Here is a 26,154-nt window from a genome sequence, read left to right on the forward strand (position 1 = left end):
CGCCATGCACCTCTCAAGCTGTGAACTGATTTTCTGATCAATCCCTTGAAGCCCTGCGACAGTGAAAGCAATTGGCACAAGCTGAGCTTTGCTCTTGGTGTTGGAATCACTGTGAGTTTTTGCTTAACAGCAGAAGAAATGCAGATATCTACATCAATACAATGACTTCTGGTCACTTCTTACTGCCAACTCCCGGTGCAATGACTGCTGGCCTGGGGCAGGCTGTCAGGTTAGGGTTAGAGAGGTCCATGCTGCTGTCACCAATGGCTTGAATCAGCTTTCTTCTGCTCGATGACTTCATTTGGTACTGCAGCAAAACTGACCCCTACTCCACGCTGTAAGATGCATTTGTCTTCTCCCCATCTCACGCTTTTTGTGCGCTGTTAAGACACTTCCTTCCCTGTTCATCTCTTCAACAGGAGTCCTTTTAAAAGACCTGTTCACACCTCTGGCCCTTGATCCTGCCTGGGGATTTTCCATTTTCTCTTTGCCACCTTTCGGGAGGGAATTTTAGTCAGACTGGTTCTCCTGCTCAGGCAACCTCTGTGGCATTCCTCTGCCCGCCAAACACAGGGTCCAGGTGAGGTTAAGGGACTTTTCATTGTCCTTTGTCTCATGGCTGTGTGCTAAAGATCCAGTCGGGAAAGGCAAACACAGCTCAGCATTGGAGCCTTTTAACATTTCCCTGGAGATAATAATAGCACAGCATTATCGAGTCAGAAAGAAACTGCAGGCTGATGTTGATCCCAAGCTGTTATGCACAGAACTGATAAAGGTAGGAGAAGGAGCAAAAGGCTCATCAGCTCTGTGCTCAGCACTGCTCACTGTTTGGCTCTGCCCACACACTGTATTGCTATCTGTGGCTGTCCCAAGGCTCATTTTTCCTGCCTCAGGTTTTCCCATCTTCTGTAAGTTGTGTGGTATTGTGTTACAACCATCTTCCCATTTCTGAAGGGGCTGGAGGGGAAGGGGAGCTTTGCAGATGGGCAAAAGGAGAGATTGTGCTCCCTTATATGTCACCTGCTGTAGTTCTGCACCAGCAAACTGCTAGTAATGAGGTGAGCCCACTTGGCAGAACAAGGGCTAGTTGGGCTGCACTGACTGCTTACACACTTCTATGTACAGAACATTGACATTGCTCTTTTCCAGTGAGAGAAGCAAAAATAGTCAGGCAAAGAAAAATTGAGGACTTCAATCCATCAGTGGATCCCAGTGGCTGGACCCTTCTGTCCTGAATCTTTTGGCCCCATTGCAGGGATCAAGGGGAGCACCCAAGCCTGTCAAACTGCAGTAGCACTGCGAGCACTTTAACTCAGCAGACCTTGACATTCGCAGATAAGGACTGCAAGTTCTTTCGGTACTACAGAAATATTGACACAAAGAATATGTTTATCCCTGACTGTGGTTCTGCAGGACAAGGTGGAAACGGCAACAGCAAGCTCAGGGCTTAATTTCTTTGGCCTTGCAAGGGCATCTCTGCTGCAGAGACAACAGTTGATCGATTCTTTTCCTTCTTTTCTTTCCTTAACTAGTTTGGAAATTGTGTTGTCTTCTCAAGTCAGAGTTATAGGTCTAAGGGGGAGATAAGATAGAAGAAACTCAGTCTAGGCTTTTTTTTAATGTTAATGCTCCTTGGAATATTAAAGACAGTGGGGAGCTGAGCAGGGTTTCTGATTTTCTCCCAAACTTTCTGTAAATTACAATACTGAGAAAGAACATCAGCTTTCTTTCTGGCTGTTATTTTCCCAGGCTATCTTTAACTAGGTCCACTACAAACCTTGGCTTTCTATGCAGACCTGCATTTGAGTATGTGTACAGACACACCTAAGAGAAGTATTGCACCCAATGACATGTTGAACAGACCGGGGAATCAGACAACCTCCTGCAGTTCCTAGAGGTTCCAGAGTAAGGGAAGCAGCCCAGTTCAAGTTGTCCCTCCTAAAGATGACTCAGGAACAGGCAGGTTTGTCAATGTGACAAAATCCATTGACTCACTTTGAGATTCAGCACCTACCTCTGCTGCGTTTAAAAAACCAAAATAGACTGGAGGACATACAGGAAGATCTGGGCCATGAGTAATCCTGGCTGCAGTTCAGGAGCAGATCTGCAATAAGCTGTATTCCCCTGCCCTCTCCTGGAAGGAATACGCAGAGCTGGGTGTGTTTGTGCAGGATCCTTGTGCTCGGGACTCCAGGAAGTGGCTTGAGGTGCTGAGAGAAGATGGTCATTTTGAAGACAGTGTTCAGAAAAAAGAAAAACTATGGCTGTGTTGTATCCATCATGTGTTGCCAACACCAAGTTTGCCAGAAATCTCTCAAGAGAATGTGAATGTTTCCAAGGAAGAGCTGCCCTGCCTTCTCCATTTGCACTGAATTGGGAAACCAAGAAGATGACCCAAACGACAGAATCCAGAGCCTCTCCCTCACCCTAAATAGTAAACACAAAGCCCACACAAAAACAGTGGTAACCTTCACTCAGGTCACAGAGCAGTGACAGGTCAGAAATGCAACACTGACAAGGGACAAGTATAAGAAGGCACGTGGGAGCCCATCACTTGGCCAAGGACATGGTGAGAGCCCAGCAAGGAGATTCTTCTTTGTCACAGACCCCAAACATCCAAAGCAACACTAGTCTTGTTTTAGGAAGAGGACTGGTTAGGAAATTGCTGCTGTTAATAATGGGAGCAATGAACCACAAAGGCTCAGTGTGGTCACTCTATAAGTAAGTCTATAGTTCAATAGTTGCAGCGTAGGATTATGAAACAAGAGATTTTTAAGGACAGGACCAATCTCATATGCACTATTTAACCTCAAAAATTCTCTCACACTTTGAGTTTTCTTTGTCCTTATGTTTCACCCTGTCCTTGTAAGCCCAGCAACATGGCAGGCAAAACTCCTCTACCAAGTCACAGAATTATAGAATCAGTAAGGCTGGAAAAGACCAGTAAGACTATAACGTCCAAATGTCAACCCATCCCCACCATACAACTGACTGCATCCCTCAGTGCCACATCTTCAAGTTTCTTGAACACCTCCAGGGACGATGACTCCACCACCTCCCTGGGCAGCCTGTTACCATGCTTTCTGAGAATAGATTTTTCCTAATAAGCAAACTGAACCTCCCCTTGGTGTAACTTAAGGCCATCATCAAGAGCTGAGTCCCCTCCATGTTGCTGAGGTGCTGCTCAGCGCAGGAGAAAATGAGACCATGCTCTGCAGAAAGACCATGAGCACATCCTTGCGGGGAGGGTGGCTTCATCTTTCAAACCTTGGCAGTTCTCTCTTTTTTTCATCTTGGGGAGTCACTGAAGACTGTGCCAGACATCACATAATACCCCAACAAGCTTTACAAGTGAGTTCTTTTCCCACAAAGCCTCTTTGCTGGATTTGCAGTATGTTCAGGACATTTTTCTGCCCTCCCCTACAACATCAAAGAGATGAAATCAACAAAGCAGTTCCAGCTGCCTTAAGAAGAGAGAAATCTCCTATTTCCTGCTTCAGCACAGGGGTTAAGAACGTTTCTGTTCATCACAGAAATAAACATTAAATGAATGTTGAGTTATATTCCTCCTGTGACTAATGTTCTAGCTTGTTTTCTAACGTTAATTCTTCATATACTTTTTGTTTCCCTCTTACATTTGTCCAGACTCCCATGTTCCTCAGGGAATAATTACCCACTCAGCAGTTACTCTGAAGTCCAATTGTAATAGCTGGCAAACCTCCATTCTTCCACGCAAGCTTTCAAAATAATACTTTAGCTCATTTCAAATAGCACCACTCTCTGGAACTTCTTCCCAAATTTGCTTTGCCTTGGGTTGATATTCATTTCACTGCTTGTCGAGAGCTGACAGCTTTGCTTGTCACAAGGCAGATATTCTCAACAGAACAATTATAAACAAACAAGCAAAAAACAGAACAGAGGGGTGGCGTGTTTAAAAATGATCCATTGTGATGTAATGTTCTATTTCCTTGTCTAATGAATCCTTACTAGGAATGTAAGCGATGAAGGAAACACTGATTCAGACCTGGATTACGCTTCCCCAAAATACAGATGTGATCATAGAAAGTATTTTCATTCACACCAACCTTTGAATCGTCAGATAGTTTGGGTAGATTTTAGTCATGAGTTCTGTGATCTAAAAGTGTGCATCTTGGGGACAAAACATTCACCCTACTGGCATAATAAGAAATAACAGATCACCAGCATATACTTTTTCCTATAAACCACGTCCTTTCCCAACTGTGCTACTACTTAATTTATGTCTATATGACCAGAAGCAACCCACCTCATCTCCTTTCTCTTCGGTTTTTCCATCCCTGAGGATAACAGTCTTGGCACAGCATGATACTGAATGAACTGATGCTCAAAAATTGCATTCAGGTTGTCTGGTGAAGAATACATAGCAAAAAGATGATGACAAAGCCTTGTCTTCAGGAAATCCAATCTGTTCCAGTGTCACGGGGAGCGTGGCAGTTCCTGGAAGGAGAACCTGGAATCAGTGAATGGGAGAGAAGAGCACATCTTTATTAACCATTTCTCTCTTCCTTAACTCAACACTAACTCAGTTTTTCCTAAAATAAAGAGAGATGGCTCTAAACCTTTGAACATCACCCATTGTTTGACCAAGCGTCTGGATTTCTTTTTGGCTTAAGCCTGTATTCAGTTGTGAGCATTCCATGAACCAATGGATGCAGTAGTGCTCATTTGGATAGTGCAACAGCTCCTGTCACTCAAAACGCATCACCTCCACTTTTGCAGTTAGGCACTGATCATGGTAACCTGACAGGCTTAGCTAAAATTCGCTATTGTAATTCCCTTTTGCAAGCAAATTCCTGTCTTGATATCACAGTCCCTAAGGTAAATACAGACAAGTTTCTGCTCTGCGAAGTATCACAGGGCCAGCCCTATCACAGCATTGCTAGGGTGATCAGTCAAGAATACTGACTTTGTTTTTACCCCAGAAATAATAGAGTTATCACTGATCTGAGAGGACAGAAAGGAGGTTGGTTTTAAGGCATCGTTTTTCTCTTTTAGTGTGCAAAGTCACTTATAATCACAAGTGGACGTTATTTGCAACAACCAGTACTAACCAGGAATTTCACTGCTTGGCACAGAAGAGGATGAAGAAATCAATTGCAAACTCTGGGTCTTTATCAAAATCGATCCTGTAATTAAATATTTACCTTCAAGACTTGTCCAGTACAAAATTACCTTTTTTTTTTTTTAAGGATGACATCCTTCCCTCTGCTGCTACATGCTAAAATCAATGTATGTGGATTATTTAAACCCCACCAATTTTTGCTCTTTCTTTTTTATACAGTTTTAAATCTTCCAGTTTCTTCACTTCATGAGCTCTCCTAAAAGCTCCTGCTAACATTTCAGGTCACCTCTTTGTTACTTTCCCATTCCCTTCACTGCTTTTGCCCCATTGCCTAGCTTCTGCTGAATGGCATTGATTCTGCCTGAAGGAGAGGACACTGCACTGCCACAGTCACACTGGAAATCCTCTTGGATTTTACACTTGGAAAATTCAAGTATATCCAAAATCTTGGGAGCCATTTTTCATCCGTCAGCATCTTTTTAGGAACAATCTAAGAACTGCCTGGGCATTCATAGGAAAACTGAAACTGTCAAACACTCTTTCCTTCCTTCTGACCTATGAGTAGAGTTGTCAAGATGGACTGTTGCTTGGGCCAGCACACAGCCAAACAGCTGGATTAGAAGTGTCAGCTTGACAACTTAAGGTTGGAATCAGCCCACTTCAACCCAGGCCTGGTAGATGTGCACCGTCAGCAATGCTGTACCAGGTCTGGTACAGCTGGCAAGATATAGGCAGTGCCAGAAGGTCACAGCAGGTCCCCTCCTGCAGAGCAGCTCCACGTGTTTCACAACTTGCCTGCCCTGCTGTAGCCTCTGGGGACTGCAGGAAGCTGGGGTGCCGTGGGTTGATGGGATGGAGCTATGTGACATCTGCTCAGGTGTACATTCAGGTCTCACCCTCCCCCACAGCACCCTGCTGCAAACAGCTGCATATATGCAACCCTGATTTCACTGCGGTTGGATGCAAGCTGAGGCTGCTGCTTTATCTGCCTGCCTTCAGCAGAGCTCAGCAGCAAGTGTTTGCAGCAGCTGCTAATAGATAACACGTTCATGTTCTCTCCATCAGTGACACAGGGATGAGCACCATGGTTTACTGGCACCCTCTGTGGTTCTGGCTGCTGCAATTGGCAATTGGCATCCATTTGTGCTAGTCTGAGCCCCAGGCATGGGAAAGGCTGCACATCAGCTGGAGTTTTATCCCAGCCATAGGTTGAAATACAAGGGTGCTCCTTTAAAAAGCAACATCAATTTGCTTCCAGTTTGGAACTGTAATTTCGTGCAGGGAAGGGCTGGGTGTGCAAGTGGATATCCAGCGTGCAAAGGTGGAAGCAGCATGGCCTCCAGCACAGCTGCAGCAGCAGCCCAGTGCCAGGCTGAGGTACAGTATTGCAGCCTTTGACGTCATTCCAGCACAATCAGACTCCAGTGTCTGTCCAGTCCAGATTGGACATTGCACACAGTCCCATTCCCCCCCCCATCCCCCCGGAGAACAGACACATTGTGCAACACTGAACCAGATTTCACTGAGGAATCAAGCCTAGCTCTGCCCTGCAGAGAATTGGCTCAGCACTGCCAGGATCAGGCCTTCGTTGCACAGAAATAGATTAAATTGGTGCCAGGCTTCTCAGAAAACTGTATGATTATTTGTCTTCAGGCTAAAAAAACGTTTTAAAATAGAGGGGACACCAGCATGCAGCAGGAAAATGACAGATGCAAGAGCTGTTTGCCCTCCCAAGCTGAGCTGTTCACATGGGGCAGAAGGAGAAGATTTGAACACCACTTGAATGTGTTGCTAGGACAGTGCTCACTGCAATTGGGCTTGGGCAAAAGAAGTAAAGGTTACCAAAATCTGGAAGGCATATAACATAGAATCATAAAATCATAAAGGTTGGAAAAGGCCACTAAAATCATCCAGTCCAACCATCAAATCATTACCACCAACACTACACTACCCACTAGACTATGTTCCTGGAGGATGGAGCAGCAGCAGGGCAGGCTATACAGCATGGGAGAGGCACAGTGCTGGAAGTGGGGATGGAGAGGTGTCCCAGCCCTCAAAGCTCAGTGGGTGAGACAAGTCCTCATAAAAACACAAGCCAGCAGGAAAGTTTCAACAACCCAAAAGAAGAGGTGCGGGAAGGAATAAAAATGCTGAAAAGTCACCTCAAGAAGAGGCTCCTGAGCTGTGTTGGAAAGATGCCACCACATGGGACAGGGCCAGGCAGAGAACTTGGCACTCCTCAGCCCTCTCTGGAGCCCGCTGAGACAGTAGACAAAAAGTTTTGTCAGCTCGATTACTGCAGCCTCCTCCTCTCTCATCCCCACCTTCAAGAGGAAGATGTGCCAGGAGCTTCTCTGGCTGGCTTCAAGGCCACATGCCTGCAGAGGAGCCATGTGGGCTGCTCCAAGGGGCCACGGTGAGCAACTGTACACTGATGGAGCTGCAGGATTCACCTCTGAAAAGAGAATGCACTGTGACCCACAATGTGCAAATTCCCAGATCTAACACAGCATATGGGGCACGGAAGGTAGATCAGCCAAACTGCTGCAGCTCTCACTGGGCTGATCCCAAACAACTTGAGACCTTCAGTTAAGAACTGGGCTCTGTTCCTCCTGCTGCAACAAAACATGGATATATTGCAGTGGTGAAACTGCTTGCTTCACACTTTACCATTGCCAAAGACAGAAGATGATTTACAAGATGCTAGGAAAAGCATCAAGAAAATAAACAAGAGACTTCAACTAGCCCTTGAGAATGGCTTAGCCATAGCTCAGGCTCTGTAAGCACTGAAAAGTCTACAGGAAACTCAATATGAGGATAACAGAAATCTAAGCATTCTTACAAAAGCCTTTCCCACAGCCACCACCAATCTGAGCAGCTTTAACAAGCTCCATTAAATTTTATTTGGGAAGCCTGCAAAGAGGATACTGGCCAGAGGAGCTGGATCTGAAGGACAGGCATCGGCTGGCTTTCATTGCAGGGTACAGCCTTGGGATCAGCAAACTTCAGTCTGTGTAACACGTGGCAGGCCACTGGAGAGCGTGCAGCACAGCAAGCACTTGCAGGCTCTTCTCCATGCCTGGATGGTGTCCTGCTGTGTTCCTATAATTTGAACGTTAGCTGCTGTATCAAGATGTTTCCCAGCGAGACAGAGGCTGCCAGCCTGAGCCTGAATCAAAGCTGCTCCAAAATGTTGTGATTTACTTTGGACATGCTGCTGCTGGCAGGGGGAAAAGCAATAGGAAAGCAACGAGCTCATTGAGCTGCTCCTCTGGCACCAGCTGAGCAGAGCCAACATTTCACAACCCCTGGGGAGATGGGTGGGAAGGGAAACCATTTCAGTGGACACCTGGATGCAATCAAGCCTCTTCAGCAACAGAAATGACTGTCATCCTTGTGCCCTGCCTCAGCCTTCCAGTGTTGCAAAATCCCTCCTCGTATCATATGCAGGCAGTAGGGTTTCTAATTTAGAAGCTGTGTTGGAAGAACAGAAGAGGCATTCAGCGGTAAGGGTTTCATCTGGCACAAGTCAGTAGTCACCAGCAAGACTGCTGCTGTACCTGAAAGCAGCTCCCATCAGAAGCTCTGAGCACCGCTGCTCCTGTTCCCTCAATGAGAAATCCACCTTCTATCTCTGGAGTGGCCATTTAGATGTAGCAACCACCAGGAGCAACTCAAGAAGTGATCACTAAACTTATGGAGGGGCAACCCCCAGCTCAAAGGCAGCAATGCTGATGTTTGCTCCGGGCAGCCCAGCTGTGTTTAGCACATAGGTGCTGATAAGGAGAGACGCTGGAGCAATGTGTGAAGTAAACATAAGGAGGAAAACATCAATTAACCTTATCTCCTCACCCCTAAAATCAGATAGCAGCATGGGAGCCAGTCACTAAGCCCTTGGTAGTCAACAAGACACCTCAAGAAGGAGGATGAGCACTGAGAGCTCAATGCAATCAGAACCAAGTCAGACAGAGCGATTTACCTAAGGCACCGACCTCAGGAGACATCTGTCTGCATCTGGGCTGCGGGGAAAAAATGGTTTTTCCTGTAAACCAAAGGGAGCCATGGTGAGCAGGTGTCATTCAGCAATGACAGCATTCACACCTAGGAAGAGAGAAGAGCCAAAAAAAAATGAAGTTACATTAGGATTAGTGTTGTCAGCACTGCTATGAGACAATGCCCAGAAGAGGGAGAGAGGTTATAGGTCTTGTCTGTAAAGGGGCTGGGAATGAGCACATCATTTAGAGTGTGACCAGTTCGGCGTCACAGGACAGGGAATTTTGCCCTATGGTGGCAAAGAAAGAGGGTGACAGCTCAGGAGGTCCCATATCCTCTGCTGAGGGCTCTGAGGAGAAGACCTGGAACCAAGAGAGCCCCTGTCTACCCCCAGCACTGGAGCAGGAAGGGCAGGAGCAGTGGTAGAGCCTCGTTACTCAGATAATGCCTTTCCTTTGTCTCTTAAGAAGGAACTGGAGACAAGGACAAAACCAAGGAACTGCCAATCTGGAAGAGAGCAGCAGAGCCTGCAATCAAGTACCCAGCTTCCAGCAGAGGCCAAGTTTGGATGCGCTGGAGGAAAATCTTCGATAGCATCCCAGTTCCAGGAAGAGCGCAATACGTTGAGTGTTTGCTCATATGGGATAGCTGCAGAACCATAGCAGGGCAGACAGGCTATTTATAAGTGTATCAGATGTCAGCTAAGCTCTCTGCACTTTCTGCAGGGCACACAACAAGTCTGATGAGAAGGGACAGAGGGGAGCAAATGTGCACAGGTTAAAGAGACGGCCATTAATACAATACATATCAGGAAGAACAGAAGCTGGCCCAGTGCCCAGCACTGCTTACAAGGCCTCCCCAAACCAAGGAAGATCACTTTACTACCAGCACCGTGAGAAAAAAGGGCTGAGAATGCTGAGTGATAGTACACTATTAGATGGAGAATTGTTTGCCCCTGAAAAAACAGAGGATCCAAACCTATTCACAGATATTTCAGTATGCCCTAAGTATGTAGTGTGTAACAAAACAAGAGGCCTGCTAAAGAGTTACTTACCTCTCTCCAAACCTACTACAAGAGAGCTAATATAGATCTAAGCACAGTCAAAATAGAGCTGTTCCAATTAATGTTCCAGCTAGCATCTGCTCTTTTTAATTAGTTGAAGTCTGGTTTCGTCTGGAGACAGAATTGCTGAGCAGAAGCACGCTGGCTTCTTTTCTGCTTAGCCTGCTCTTCTGATCTTTCTTGGTCTTTGGAAACTTTTCCCCCACTTCACAGAAGCTAGAGCCTTTTGTGTGCTCAGTGCTCACAGGTTTTCTATACACTTCATTGCAACTAGCTTCAAATCTGCTTCCAATAGTGGGAAAACTGAGTTTTTGCAGATGGCCTCCCCACCATGCACACACATCTCTGTGTCTGTGCATTGTTTCATTTATTGGGGACTCAGTTTTGTTCTGCAAGCAGGCATTTTTGTTGAGCAGATGCAAGTGGAAGGAGAAGGGCTCCCCAGGACTTGTTAACCTTCCTGTTTTGCTCAAAGCTTGCTGATCCTTCACCTCACCCTTTGTAACGCAACCTTTGAGGATCTGCGTTTTTCTGTTGCACACAGATGAATAATTTACAAGCCACGGCTGTTGGAACAAACAAGCTCCTGCTCTGCCCTTCTGCTCTGTCCAAGCCCTCGATAGCTTGTCTTAAATTTCCCTCACTTCGCTAAAACCTCCAGGACTTCAGCGGCATTCAAAAACCTTTAAAGGAGAAAGTGGCAAGGGAACAGCAGAGTGGCATAGCAGAGCAACAAACAGCACTCACAGCAAGTATTCCTTTTATCTCTGAGCAGGGCATTGACCTGTTGTACAAACTCCAGGTAGGAAAGCCACTGGCAAAGCAACCTCAGATGTAATATTTACCCAAGAAGAGACATTTCAGTGGAAAACAAACTACAGGATCTGCTGACATCCTGGTGGAGAGAACAGTGGGCATTCACTCAGGTGCAGTCAATGGGATAGGAACAGGATGTGGAAACTTTCTAACGTTTCCAAGTAACAAGGCCGTCCTTGCATGAGTTTGCACTGTCCGTGATTGCAGCTGCACAGCTACGAGAAGCCCCACGTGTGGCATCAGTGCTTCTCTGAGCCCCACAGCTCCACACTAGCAGCAGAGATGCAAACTGAAGCATTCTGCAAGAAAACAGCCAGGCTGGCACCAAACATTTGCAAACCACCATGACCAGTACCCAGCAATGCCTCATTCTCTGGCAAGAGAAGGTGGATCCTATGAGCTACCCTGGGGATATGAGCCACAGTTTTGGATCACAGATAATAGCTCCTGTCAGAGCTTCTTTGGAGCAGCAGACAGACAGGATCGAAACAGCTCTGGAGCAAAGTGAATAGCAGGGTTGTTTTTATCTTTAATCCTTTCCACATGAGCACGAGTGGTTTGGAGCCATAAAGCATGTGCTCGCTTTTGCAGCTCTTAGAAATCAGCCTGACCCATGACTTTAGGAATCCTTCTTTTTCTGACCCACATACCCCTCTGAAGGAACTATCTGTGTGTGGGATCACCAGTTCTACCACCACAAAGCAGCAGCTTCACCATCTCCCTAAGCACAGACTGGCACTGATAGGCAATTACATTATCCCATGTGTTTCCCTCAGCCCATCACGGTGAGCAAAATAAAAGGATCTTTTCCTTGGGCAGGGTATTTTTCGGCTGGATTGGTTCCCAATCAGTCACAGCAGCTGTAGTTTTGCCACAAAGCAAGCGCCAGGAAAACGGCTGGAACGGTGCCTTAAGAGCTTAATGTAAAATCACGAAGTTGCAACCTCATGTTCCTGGGTCAATTGTCCCTGCAAATAGCAAGAATTTATAGCCCTGGTTAGGCAAGTCTCCTTGGCTTCAGCTCTGTGGCTCTCTTTACAATGGGCCAAATGCAGACTCCTAGGCCCCAGTTGTACTTAGCTTTGAGGGAAAGCTGGAACTATTTTTTGATTTGGGATTAGGGCTAAACAGTTCTGAAGAACTGGCCTTGAAATTGCAACAATATAATTTATTTATATCATTACCAAAGCAAGGCAGTGGGGCCAATCAGGGGCCCAAGCTCAGCCTCCTAGCTCTTACCCTCTGTTATCTGGAAAACTTCTGAAATCTGCATCCTCAGAGGTTTTCAGATCAGCTGGGAAAGGTATTGGTCACCTAAGTTAGCCCTGCTTGGAGCAGGAGTTTGGACCTGGGATCAGGAGCTAGCAGAGCATCACACAAGCACAGCTGGAGATGGCTGAACCACAAAGCAATACCATTTGGGAAAGACCACTGAAGGCCTCTGATCTTCATGTTGGGTGAGGTAGCCCACAAAGACACTGGGAGTAAGGACTGCTGGCAGGATGACCCAAGCAAGTCCTGCTCCATCAGCCTGTCTGCCAAGATGGGAGCTGAGCAGGCAGGTCTTCTTGCAGAGCAATCTCTGGGGGCATTTCTCCTTCAAGAGCCAGAGGCTTTTCTTGGTACTCCTCATATCTGGAAAACTCACCTACTACATAAAAGGATGGGAAATAAGGGTCACTGAGGCCTGAAATATGAGATTGCTGCCAACCCCATGCCCTCCAGCTAAAAAAATTCACCTTGAGTTAAATCCCTCCTTGAAGAAAGCTTCAGATGAATGGAGAGGGTAAGCAGCAGTGCCACAGGCAGACCACAGTTAGACAGCGCTGACCTCATCACCTCCAGCAGAGCACTTGCACTGTGTGTGCTATTGACACTGATTGCGGATCCCTTCCTCCTGCCTTGCATGCCACCCTGAAAACTGGCTCTGATTTGCCCTTCTTCCTCTTGGGATGCTGTAGGTTTTGGCAGATGCACCCAGGAAACAGAGGAACGAGAGCTCCACAGAAGGAAAATAACCACCAATCCACGTGGTGCTTCTGTGTCACTTGCTTTTAGTTAGGTTGTTCCTTTTGTGTGGTGTATATCAGGGCTCACTTCGAAGAAATTGAAGCAAAAAACTTAAACAAATGAGTCTCCTTGAGAAGACTCCAGGCAATGGAGAGTTGGCTGCTCAGTGACCTGTGCAGCATCTTGGGTACACAGGGAGTTTCCTGTAAAGATAAGACTACAAAGGAATATTTATTTACCAAGATACTTCTTTAGCTTTCATCTCTGGCAGCGTTTCTCAATCAGCCGTTTCAAAACGTTTTGCCAACACTAATTAACCCTTACAGCACCTCTGGGGTAGGGATCAGCATCCCCACATCAGAAAAGGAGCAACCACAAAGCAGAGAAGTCAAGCAACTCCCTCCAAGGAAGAAATAAAGGGAAGCAAAGAATATCATAGAATCACTAAGGTGGGAAAATATCTCAAAGATCATCCAGTCCAAATGTCCACCTACCACCAATATTACCCACTAAGCCATGTCCCCTAAGTACCACATCCACACAGGTCTTGAACAACTCCAGAGACTGCAACTCTACCACTTCCACCCACGCCTTCATTTGGTGACAAGAATATCCTGCAATCCCAAGTCTATGCTGTTACAAAACCCTCCCCTAAAGTCCCCCAGGTCTACAAACATTGTCCTGCTGGAAATGCAAGAGGCAGCCCTCAACTCTTATCATGCTAACAGCCCGTCTTCCCCAGACCTGCAACAGACCAGACATTTAATAATGCCCAAAATGCAGTGCCCTGAAGCTATATTGCACAACCCAGAAATCCCTAACGAGCTACAGCACCGGTCAGCTGCACAGCCTATGCCACCAAGCAGCATTTCCCATGATGCGCACATGATATTTATTCCATTCATTAACCAAGTTAATGGTGGCTAAGAATAGACCAGAGATGTCCTGCTGGCCTTACAAATTTCTCTGCCCTCAAGGTAAAACAAAGCCTAAGGGGTTTATGGCATGTGAAGGATCGAAGCCACCAACATTATGAGAAGCTTCCACATTTCCAAACATTCCCAAAATACATCTCTGATTTTAAATAATCTGTGTTCCAGTTTTGGGAAATCAGTGGTTGGCACCAAACAGAGCAATGGGTATATAGATATCTATGTGATGTAGGGATTAGGCCGGACAGAGCAGTAGCTGTTCCAATGCCTTTATTCACCATTCTCTATTTCTGTGATAGCTACAGATTTGCATTTGTGTAATAAACTAGTATTTATGAACCAAGGGCATTTGATATTACACCTGCAGAAAACTGCATTTTAAGTATGATTTACTCCTAAATTATTCCTTTTTTTGGTAATGGAAATTATTCTACAGTCTTATTTTTGATGCATATTCCCAATACATCTGGGAAATCTCCTAAAATATACCAAAAAATTCCTATGATTTTTGTATCAGTGCTAAAAAAATCTAAGTATTCACATACAGAATAAAGACTCTTTTTCCTCTATAAGCATTTTCCTTCTGTTGCCTAAATCCAATCACTTGATAATCAGCAATCACAGAAAAGAACTAAAACAATCAAATGGGATTTTGCACTTACAGAAAAGCGTGCTATTTATTGCACAACTTATTCAGATGGAAAAAGCTGTTTGGAAACCTATCTGTAAATGAAGGAAACTGCTATTTTGGAAAGCTGAAATTATTTTAATAGAGAGTCTAAAGAAGAATATGATCCATTTGGAATTGATTTGGTCTTCTCAGAAACAGGAAAGAGAAAATATAGGAACTGAAGATCATTTATTCCTTAAGACATATTACTTTGCTCAGCTGATAACTTATCAAGCCATATAAAATCATAAAATTGTTTAGGTTGGAAAAGACCATTAAGAGTATCCAGTCCAACCCCAACCCACCCCCACAGACCACATCTCTGCAGTTATTGAATGCCTCCAGGACAAAGTGACTCAACCACTCCCACTGTCAGGGCTCCAGCTCCCAGTTCCACATCCCAGTGCTTCGTTGTGGAGATGGGGTTAAGAACCTGAGCTCTTTTTCTACCTGAAAACTTATGGATGTATGGCAGTACCTGTGTCATGATGCTTCTCACTGCGGCTGGAACCCTGGGAGCCTTTACTCTGCTGCACCACACGTGTCACCCGGCAGCGGGAGCTCAGGTTTCTATGGCAGCACAAACAGAATATCAACAGCACAGTGCCAAGCCGTGTCCATGCCTCTGCCCCCATCCAAACACAGCTGTGAGGAGCGTGGAGTCCAGTGGGGTGAGAAACCAAAATATAATGGGGGGAGCTCACTTACATCATTTTCTTTTGTTGTCGGCATCAGACGTAGTAAAGCTGTACTCAGACGAGTGGAAGTGGGTGTCTCATGGGAGATCTCATACGTGAGAGGTCTCTGCCTCTGTGTGTGAGCTGGGGGTGCACAGTGGGATGGGGGGCACATCACATCACAGGACAGAACCCCACAGCTCCAAACTTGGAGTCACTTTCCAGCGAGCTCAACCCTTCTCTGCAAGTCCTTGCATCGTGTTTATTGATTGAGTGTACAAAACATGAGCTTGTCGTGTACTCTGGGAAGATGGTGGATGAATCTTATTCTGTCATTATTAGAATTGTTTGCATGTTTACTTTGTTCTGGTTTGCTGGTTTTTTTTTTTCCCTTCTGCACGGCAGCTTGATGAAAGGGAAAAATCACTGGATTACACAGTTTCTGTAGATTAAAACCCTGAATGCTTTATCTGATTCACGTCCTGCTGGATGCTGATGTGGAGCTACTGAAGCGTAAAAAACGTAAGAGGCAGTGAGATATACGTGCCAAATGATTCCAGCAACAAAGCAGTTTCTATTTGCATTATAGAGTGTAATAATTGTAATTAGCACAACCAGTGCTTCTGCAGCTTTTGGAATCGTTTTCAAAGTGCTGTGCAAACAATCTATTAGAAAAATCAACAATCTCAGACCAAGAATGTCTTCATAAAGTGATTATTTATAAGTTGATCTTAGAAACGGCTCTGTATACTTTGCTAAAGGTAACATAAAGTGCTTTTGATTTCAGGGAGCTTCACTGACAGATTATTTCCCACCTGCCAGTATCCTCTCTCTAGTCCTGCTTTCCAATCCTATTCCCCGCAGCAGAAATTGGAACAACCCTGTGGAACAATAAGGTTATTATGGGAAAGCTTTTGGGTTACAGAAGTCAAAGTGTGCTCTAAGAGTGCCAAACACTCAGGTTATTTGCCACAACCACCCCACATATTTCACAAAGTGCACTTACCAAACACTGTTTTTGGAAAGGCTTTTGGAGTGGGCACTTCAAGACCAGAAAAAGGAAAGAGAAAATACTGGGGTACATTGCAAACTGCTTTAGCTCTACCTCAGACTGTGTCTCATCAGTGCTGAAAGTCTGACACCTCTGAAGAATAAGACACTAATTGGGCAGCTGCAGAAACACAGCCAATAGGAAACACATCGCACCAAGGACAGGGAAATTAGGCCAGATGAGTTTAGCTCAAAATACATAAAAACTGGAGGCTGTTCAGAGCAAATAATGATGCTTTAAAATAGCCTTAAAACTAGCTCAAGCGGAAGAGGATATTTTCTGCTGTGCTTATCATTGTGCGGATCAGGAATACAGCAGCAGAATTACATCAACTGAACAGAACCTCACTGGACTCTGCTTTCTGCCTTTTTTGATTCAAGGATAAGTGTTACAACGATCTATCTGTTCTCTGTGAGTGAGATCATTACAATCATGCCTTCTCCCCTAGGACCTGCAGCAAAGGCTACAAAAGAGATTGGATTCAGAGAAACTGAAAACTAACCTTCGTCGCTTTGCCAGCCTAAAATTTAACGCGACCAAATTTCCTACAGCATGTCCAGCAATCATTCAGCCGTATCTCAAGAAACCCACAGCACTCACAGTGCTGGAGCATCTTCTGGTAAGAGCTTTAGGAAGTAAAATTGTTGCTTGTGAATCAGCAGTGTGCAGATGAAAGCATGGGTTTGGGTCAGAACTGGAGCTCAGTGGTTAAGATCCAGAAAGCCCTGAGGCCTATCACTGCTGTAAAACCTCATTGCCTCAGTCACTGGCAGGTCCCAGTTGATTAATTTGTTTATGGTTTTCTTTGGGCCAGAGTCAATGATGCCATCTGCATGTGAAGAAGAGTCAGTCTGTGAGAGTCTCACTTCTGAACCTGGAATGGAAACCTACCTTGTGTCAGGTAAGGTCACGATGCTCCAGCAGCTTTCCATTCTTTGGTCAAAGGAGAAGTCTGTGTTCATACTCTTCTGCCCATAATCAGATAAGACAGGCTTCCAAAAGCTTCAGTAAATGCTCTGCCTGAGGAAAACAGTGAATAAAGATTTCAGTAAATGAGGTTAGGATACGGGAAGAGAGAATGCAAGGGAACGCAGCTCTTGGCTCTGCCACCAACAGCACTACAGAGGGGCAAAGGAATTAATCTTCTCTCTTATAGATCTCCTAGTACAGCCAAGGTCTGAGGTCCTTACTCCCTTTCTTCTTAATCTCTCAGACACCAATTTGAGCATGAGCATCTAGCAAAGTTGATTTTATATCCAATCATGAAATCATAAAGTCAAGTATCTCCTTGCACAGAAGCGTTCTGCTCTCCAGAATCAGGTCTGCCTAAAGCTTTCCTATTTTACAGATAAACTATCTGTCTTCAAGCTCTGTCAACTAAGGGCTTAAGCTTATATTAACAATAACAACTTATGCTCACCCCATTGCCTTTCTTTAGAAGACTAAGTGCCTACCAGTAACAAGAGATGGAAGAGACCCAGGTAGCACTTAGTATATTGAGGCTTCTAATCTAGGGTTGAGTTTGTTAAATGCTAACATTAAATGTTAAAGTAAGCAGTCAGCTGCCACCAACCAGAAGCCAACTCGAGATATGTAGTGGATCAGAGTCCCTTTGCACAAGGTTCTAACATCCTGCCTTGTATCTTCTACATCCTCGCCCATTTCTTGCAGAATTCCAAGAGGAGGATGAAGAATCCATTCACAGAAACCCATTTACAGTTCCTGCAGATATTGATATTTTCGCACTAAGGAGCAAGGATAGAAAACAGGCAAAGGCGGTATGTATACATGATGGTTTACACCCATGTGTACCCAAGGCAGACAACCAACCAACGTAAAGTCAAACCAAGGATAAGGTTTGCTACTCCCTCCTGTTCCTGGAGCAGATGCTTGCTAGCACTGCTAGAGGTGATTATCCACAGAAGGTTTGGGTGCAGGGTCTCTTTCTTTGCAGTTCAACAGGCCTAAGAAAAAGGAGGACATGGGATTCATGCCTTAAGTTTCTCTCTACAAAACAAGGATGGGTCTGAGGAATGTCTTTTTCTTCCTTAATTCCACTGAGGATTTTCCCAAGGGCATGTGATCCAGTGGCAGTGGGAAATCACAGAGATGTTATGATGTCTCAGAGAGGTCTAAGCACTGATGCAGTTGCAGAAGCCAAGCAGTGATATGAAAGCAAGAGGTCTTTGTTACTAAATCACAAAGGGAAGCCTCCAAACAAGCTTAGGCAAGCCTCCTCAGCTGACTGATAATCTGATTTTAGCTTGGGTTCAAGGTCATGAAGTAAATATAGGGAAGGGCTCAGCAGGAAGGGCACCAAGGATGTCTGCTGAGCAACGCCCTGAGCCTAACCCATGCAGAGGGCAAATGAATTACAGACCTCGGCCCATGTGAAAGCACTGAGCACAATGTTTCACCTTCCAGAAAGCTCTGGAGTGAGTTTCAAGAGACCCTCTCAACCCAGACTTGATGGTTTACATCAGCAGGGTATTAGAAGCTGCAGAGTTCTAGACTGGGAATAACCACTTGATGTCATTGAAAACCACAGCAGACAAAACAGATTATCAATTTGTCCACATAACTGACTTCTTATAGGAACATGAAAAGATGAAGACCATGAAAATTCATGAGAAAATGACTTGCTCCTTTAAAAACAAGGCAAAGGAAAGAGGGGTTAGGAAAGCTTTGCAAAAGGAAGAGGAAGAAGAAAGCAGAAAACAGGCAACAGATGAAGAAAGACTGAAAGCTCTTCAGGAGTGTCTTTCATGGAAGATAGCCATGAAAAAAGGTAGGGAACAGTTCCTGTCTTTGTAATAGTGCTGCTCAGCTAGAGAGCAGCCTAAATCAGAAATCAAAAAGGGGATGGGGCTGGCAATTAGCTCTAGCTGATGCTGGTGAGCTCCTGTAGGCACAGTAGTTATCTGGTTCACCTTGACAGCCTGTGTGTGGCTGGGCTGTATCCCTCTCATGCCTTTACACTTGCAGCAGATGTCACACCACCAGGGTAACCTGGGTTCCAGCATCCCCTGTGGCTTCCACAATAGCTGGGAGTCCTGGGATGCAGCACAGAAGTCAGCTGAGAGCTCACAAGGACCTTGTGCCAAGCTGACCTGGAGCTGGATTATGGTGGACACGAGTCTATAGTTTTCTGCCTCTGACAGAGGAATAGTTTTGCCATTAATGTCTAGAGAACCAAACTTGATCTTTCTAAGGACAAGATTCACCACTCAATTCTACCTGTTTATACAGAGACTTCTTTTGAAACTGATCCAAACCAAAGTCAAAATGGTAATAAAATAATCAGTTTTGCTAGCTTCAGTGCCAACCACATCCATTCTCATTATCTGCTACCTGTTCTCTGCATGACCATATTTCTCCCTGTAGTCTGATGAATTTTTTGTCTTCATTTCAGATTACCCATTAGAAAAAGAAAGTTTCCATGACTACATAAGGGACAGAAGAGAGACATTTTTGCTTGAGGTACTTGGTTTTCTTTAAGAATGTTACTCTCTGCTCATTTAATTATCCTTCATAGTTGCCTTGGGTTTTTGTTTCTTTTCATGAGACTCATTGCCTAGAGGTCACATCAGCAGGGCATTCATCAGATCTCATTAACCGATTGTCCAAGCCCTGCATTAGTCACTTATAGTCTATAGACCAACAGTCCACTAAGAAACGAAACAGGTCATTCACACCACCCATCCAGTTATTTCCCCTTAATTTGCAAAATACATCTACATACTGACCTTTTAGCTTTTGCTCTACTCATGTAATTTATCCATAAGGGCCATTATGAAATCAAAATAATGTTGGAATATCCCCATTATTCATCTCTATTGTTGTGCTAATACACTGCTGAATCATCTCAATCACTGCTTACTTGTTACTTCTGAAAAGTCTCCTGGCCTCTATGTACCTAGTTTGCACTAAGAGTCTTGGTTTGAATCATTACCCTCTGCCAACAACTATAAAGCAAGAAGGTAACCAAGAACAAAGCCAAACCAACACACCTTTAGTATCAACCAATCGACGTGACTGTGTTATCTTTTGTGTTCATTTCAGTATGCCATAGCAATTAAGAAAGAAGAGATTCAAAAGTTGGAGAACATAGCAAGGAAAGAGGAAAGAAAACTGGAAAAGGCTGAACATAACCTGGAGAAAGATATTGACATATTTGATGAGTACCTGAAGGAGAGCCACAAAAGCTCTGTTCAAGCCCTGAAAATGTAATGGAAGCTGAGTAACTCTTTTGTATTGAACAAAGGTTTTTTGCTTGAGGGTTTTGGATAGCATCCAAACTCAGATTCCCTGTGTCTGGGTTTTCCCAGAGTTAAAGTCCTGGTAGCATTTTCTCTCCTCATATTCAGTGGAAGAGAAGAAGGAACCAGTAGCTGGGGAATCCCCTCATTACTGAAGCCGTCAGTTTATCTTTAGTGAAGAATCCACCCTTGTTCCCACCACTTCTCACAACACTGATAACAGGCAGACTCTTCTCCCTAACCCTTCACAGCAGGAGCAGTCCCCAAAGTAAAGCAAGCTGGGTACGTTGCCTCATTACACAAAGGCAGAGCAGAAACTGATGCTTAGCAGCAGCCACATTAAGAACACCCTGACTTAGAAAAGTGTTGCTGGGACCCCGTGCTCCCCTTGCCAAGGCAGGGCCTTCAGGCAAAGTGTGTTCAGACAAGTGTCATTCATGGTACATCTTTACCTGCAATAGAGAGATTTTTAGTGTTCCTCCCCATCTGTGTTATATGCATCTCATCTCACTACCTGCTTGTTGCTAAACTGTTTCATGGCTCATTTTCCTGTGTTTTTCTCTAGTTCTGAAAAAGAATCTGCAGCAAAAGCAAAGAGAATAGTAGAGATCCACTCAATTAGTTCCCAAATAATGAGCCTCCGAAGGTAAGAATCACACTCTATCCCTGCCCAGCCTTTACCAGCACCTGCAGCAGAGAGGTTTACATTTATCTCCATGTGCCCATGAGGACAAGAGCTCCCTGTCCCTTCTCTGGGTGTAGTTGAGTGTCAAGGATTAGAAAGGACCTGCTAAAACAGGGGCTTTCCTCCCTGCTAACAAACTGCCCACGTTTCCCACCCCAGCGATATAACCAGATTTGAGAATTCTCTGCGAGAGTACAAGACGTACAAAGACTTCCTCTATCAGCTATCTCCAAAAGAATGGCAGGAGGAATATGAAAAAAAGCACGGAAAGCAGTTGAAAACTGATAAAGAAAGTGCCTCAGAGAAGGGTAAGTACTGTGGCAGAGCTGCCCACTCCTCTATGGGGCAGCCTCATGCTCCAAGTATCCACCTTTTCTTGTGTCCAGACCAGGATCTGACCATCGGGATGAGCACGAGTGGTATAGATGTGCCAGTTTCTCTGCTGTCTGCAGAAAGTTTGAACTCAAGTTTATCATATGGGAGCAAACCACAGGTCAAAAACCTCCCGAAACATCTCACGACAGAAAATCCGTAAGTACTTGACACACACAAAAAAAGACACCAACCAAAAAAACAACCACAACAAACTTAGTTTGGTACAGAGGAAACTTACTCCTTAGGGTAGAGCCTGGCACCATCCTGGAGCAAAGCTTTTCTGTGCCCTGTTTATGGCTGGGTTACTTGTTCCCACTGTTGGCCACAGTCACCTGTTCGGACACAGTAGACATTGCATTATCTTCTTTTAGTAAGACCTCACGCAGTAAGAGGCATCCGTACCATAGGCAGGCCCATCCCTCACACAAAACCACTATTGAGCTGCTGCCATAAATAGGCCTGGCACTAAGGGGACACAAATTGAAGTTTTCACCCCTCCTGTAAGTAAGTTACCTGCAGCTGGAGCCAGAGGCTGCTTGCAGATGTCAGCATTGGCAACTTACTGTGCTCATGATATATTAACAGGGTCTCTCTGAGTTGTCATTTCTCTAAGGGTCTGATAACACAAAATGCTTTTTCAGACATTCATCAGAGGATCAAGAGAGTGAAATCTGCTTGGATGATGATGAGGTAAAAAGCTTTACTCTGAAATATTTAACTTTATCCTGTGTCATGTACTAGCGTTACTGATTTCCCTCAACAGGAGGTGTTGAGATTAGTGAAGTTTTCATTTTATACCCAAAGGAGAAGATTTCTCACCCAGATGTTTGCAACACTTTTTCCTCCCCAAAACACAGCACCCATAGCCACTGCCATAAGAAACCAGTGAGCTTCTCTGTTGCATGACAGAACTTCTTTAAGCTAGGCCAGGGTCTGCTTGGTAACATCCCTTAAGTAAGCACATTTAATTGGGGTTGCATAGCAGCGTTTGGGGGCTGTGCCTGACTGTTCTGCTTGGAGAAAGCCACAAATAACACCAGTAAGCAAAGGTACCGGGAGACATTTCCCTTGTTCCTCTCACCCAGATTTATGTTTTCATCTGAAATAGAGAAAAAAGGGTCACAAAAACATTTTATGTTGATACTGAACAGTTTCTACATTCCCCAAACCAGGGAAACTTCTCTTTCTGGGAGTGAACTACAAATTACATGTTATTTAGGCAACATTTCTATAAATAAAATAATAATAATAATACCTTTTTCAGTACTGACCAGTGCTGTTAAACAACACATGCGAGCTTTAGGGCACCTTCTTCCAGCCTCAAATCAAAGCAGCAGAACAAAGATGAACTAAGGGCAAAGCATCCAGGTTTACATGGTTATGTTTACATGGGCAGAGAAAAAACAGCTGGGATCAGGAGCACAGGCGAGGCCCTTACCTTGCTTATACCCTTTCTGCAACACTACACGTGCACTTATTGATAGATATCACACATTTTCCAATCCAGGAGCCTGAGCTGTATTTTACCGACCCCCAACAACTGCTGTCTGTTTTCACGGAGATGGAGGAACAGAACTTTTCCTACCTCTGTAATTTCCAGGAGACAGAGAGAGAAATGCATGAGCTCCAACACACCTTCATCAACACACAACAAAAGAAGTGAGTGTGATCCTGTCATGAGTGGTGGGAAGGGGGTCCCTATGCAGTCCTTTGAGTTGGAAGGGTCCCTTAAAGACCATCTTGTCCAACACCCCTGCAATAAACAGGGGCACCCACAGCTGCATCAGGTGCTCAGAGCCCATCCAGCCTGACCTTGGCTGCCTCCAGGGATGGGGCACCACCACCTCTCTGGGCTGCCCGTGCCAGTGCCTTTACCTTATTCTTTACCTTATTGTAAAGAATTCTTTTCTTATCAGCAGCTGTGTACTCACAGCTTGGTGCACAGCCCTGAAGGCACAGGCTGGGGAGCTGATGCATGTAGTATTCTGCAGGGGGATGTATGCCATGAAGGATGGTATAATTCTGCTAAGGAAAGATCAAAGGCAGAAACAAGGTTCATCCTGAGAGATCCAGACCAGCGCCTGTTTTGAGTCAAACCCTTCACCCAAGTGTGATTGCAGAGCAGTATTTCTATGGCAGGTAGACACACCTATTCTCATTTGAAGTGCCTCTCATTTCAAGTGAGTGCTTTTAAATGGAATCTGCTTCCCACACTGATTCGTCACAAACCCCAAACCATTACTTAAGCTGTGCTCCTTCCCCCCCCCCCACACCTTAACTGCTCTCCCAGAAAAAAACCCATCTCCGAGCCAAGTCGCCCAGAAATGGAGTGTAGTGATGCTTCCACCTACCGGCATCAGCGGGGACAACATGGCTGGAAGCAGCAAAGGAACCATATGTTTTGTGGGTACTGTTTTCCAAACAGCTCCTCTCTCTCTTCCGACCCAGGGACGAGGAGCAAGCACAGCTGAAAGAAGCTTCACTCACCTTGAAATCCACTGTCACCAAATTGGAAGAGAGAGCAGCAGAGTTGAAGCTCAAAGTTGAAGACTATTCCTCAGAGCACAAAGCAGATGCCCAGGTACACCCCAAAAACGAAGTAAAGTGGGATAGCATGGCAATGAGCTGCTCCAAATTGAGCCATCCATCCCAGGCACTGCTGAGCAAACTGAGAAGCAAACAATCAAGTTTTAAGAGAAAGCGTTTGAGTTCCCTTCTCTGCTCTTTTAGAGGGATATAGTGGCTCTAACCAGGCAGGATCCAGCTGGTGCATCTCACTGTATCTCCTCTCTTCTTTAGGATAAAATGCTTGCAAGCTTGGGAAAAAAGGTGCGGGAGATCCATAGTCACTGCATCGGAGAAAGTGGGGAAGGCATGGAGATAATGGAGATGCTGGCAGCGATAGAAAAAAAGCTCATTGAGTTACTGGATCACCTGGAAAGAATTCCAGCTGCAAAGATAGCAGAGATTGAAAAAGCCAAAAGAAAAGAACGGAGAATGAGGTAAGAAAAGAACTCCTAGAAATGAGGCTTCCATTTTTAACTACTGACAATCAAAGTCAAAGTCCCTGAAATAGCCAGATTTGTCAGATCAACTTAGAAAACATTAACAGTAATCTGAAAGCCCAGGGGACTGCCTTATCCCAGTTTAGCCCTCTGAGAGCTTCACACTCCCAGTGCTCGCAACTCAGCAAGCAGCAGCACAGAGCTGCATTAGGAGAGGCCTGAAGGTGCCTGTATCGTGAATGGGAGGGCAAGATCTGGAAGAAGAAAATGTTTTCTGTGCAAATTCAGTAAGAACCATAGTTTTAAGAAGACACTGAATTTATAATATTTGAAGTCATTGAACAACAAATGACTCCTCTGTTTAAGTATATAGGGCAATAGCTTCCAATTGAAATGATTCTGTGATTCAATGAAGCAACACACACTTATTCTGCTCTGGGGATGGAAGAATCTTTGAAGGGATCTGACCAAACCTTGGTCCCTGCCTGCCACCAAAAATCAAAACAAAAACCTTCAAAGATTGTTTAAAACCCAGCATCATCTATACCCAAACCACTGCATTCCAGTGGCCTCACAGTTAGACAAGGAATGGGTCTAAAGTAAATTGGTAGAGCTGCCCACATTCCAACCTCCTTTTTTTGCTCCCTTCAAAAGGCTGAAGGAAGAAAAGGAACGACAGCAGAAACAACTGCAGGAGGAAAAACTGCAACGGGCCCTGGCGAGAGCACAGGCAATCACAGAGAGAAAGGTAAGTGCAGTGATCCATAGGAACACAGCTCACTTCGAGGACGATGGGACACCCAAACACCGGGCATTAAAGGGGGGAAGAGACTTAACCCTGCCAGGAAAACAGCCATCAAAGAGCATGGCCCCAGCAGCAAGAGAACCCTACAGCACATGTGTCCATGGTGCTGCTCTAATAAACACATGCTGCCTCTTTCTCTGCAGATCACCAGAAGGCTGATGTTCCGCTCCAGCCCACCTGCCAGGAGGGAAAAGAAGCAGCACAGCCAAGAACAAAGTGATAAGAAAAAAGAAGAACTACTGTACTATTTCACTTGACAGCACAGCTTTCACTATGTAACGTAGGGTTGATATTACTCTTGAAAAAGGTTTCTGTAGCTCCAGTCTGAGCCTGGGCTGTTTGTATTGTGAAAACTTCATGGCCTCATGAAACTCCTCCTACCCCAAGACCCGAAGGAAAGGAGCCAGTGTGCGGGAACTACTGATTGTTTTGCTTAACTAAGGAAATAAAATGCTCTTATTTTGCTTCTTTAGCTCCTGCTAGCAACAGTGCTTTTCTCTTTCAGCTGCTGATGTGAATAGCTCTATCCCTACCAACCCGACCAGTGTCTTGGGTAACAATTTTACCATGGCACAGCTAAGCCAAGCACTTACCATTTATTATAACCACAGACCAGGTGAAAATGAAGTCTCTACCTTAATCTGAAGGATGGGTTGGTGGACTCCACCCCACTACTGTGAAGATACAAGCAAAGGAATAAAAAACAAGCTCT

At 45.0% G+C, this 26,154-nt stretch overlaps 2 protein-coding genes across 5 annotated transcripts in view; one reads left to right on the forward strand and one right to left on the reverse strand.

The window, feature by feature from the left end:
* The window catches only part of KLF15 (Kruppel like factor 15), a 29,917-nt gene extending 14,762 nt beyond the window's left edge, over positions 1–15,155 (reverse strand). For all 3 annotated transcript variants that reach the window (XM_015875060.2, XM_032447255.1, XM_032447254.1), the window contains exons 1-2: positions 15,064–15,155; positions 4,286–4,489 (exon numbers count right to left, since the gene is read on the reverse strand). The gene's annotated coding sequence lies outside the window, so the exon portion shown is untranslated. The remainder of the gene's footprint in view (positions 1–4,285; positions 4,490–15,063) is intronic.
* Positions 15,147–25,914, forward strand: CFAP100 (cilia and flagella associated protein 100). Of its 2 annotated transcripts, XM_032447253.1 has the most exons (17): positions 15,171–15,256; positions 15,668–15,784; positions 16,762–16,932; positions 17,128–17,214; positions 17,985–18,091; positions 18,909–19,101; positions 19,726–19,793; positions 20,376–20,539; positions 21,138–21,218; positions 21,417–21,565; positions 21,644–21,788; positions 22,274–22,322; positions 23,140–23,291; positions 24,081–24,213; positions 24,432–24,634; positions 25,292–25,385; positions 25,586–25,914. In XM_032447253.1, the coding sequence occupies exons 3-17, from the start codon at positions 16,866–16,868 to the stop codon at positions 25,697–25,699; spliced, it is 1,806 nt and encodes a 601-aa protein (XP_032303144.1). In that variant the 5' UTR covers positions 15,171–15,256; positions 15,668–15,784; positions 16,762–16,865; the 3' UTR covers positions 25,700–25,914. The 2 variants fall into 2 exon arrangements, with proteins under 2 accessions (XP_015730540.1, XP_032303144.1); XM_015875054.2 differs by lacking the exon at positions 15,668–15,784 and having other exon boundaries at positions 15,147–15,256.
* Positions 25,915–26,154: the final 240 nt, after the last annotated feature.

Source organism: Coturnix japonica, chromosome 12, assembly GCF_001577835.2.
Source record: "Coturnix japonica isolate 7356 chromosome 12, Coturnix japonica 2.1, whole genome shotgun sequence".
NCBI lineage: Eukaryota > Metazoa > Chordata > Aves > Galliformes > Phasianidae > Coturnix > Coturnix japonica.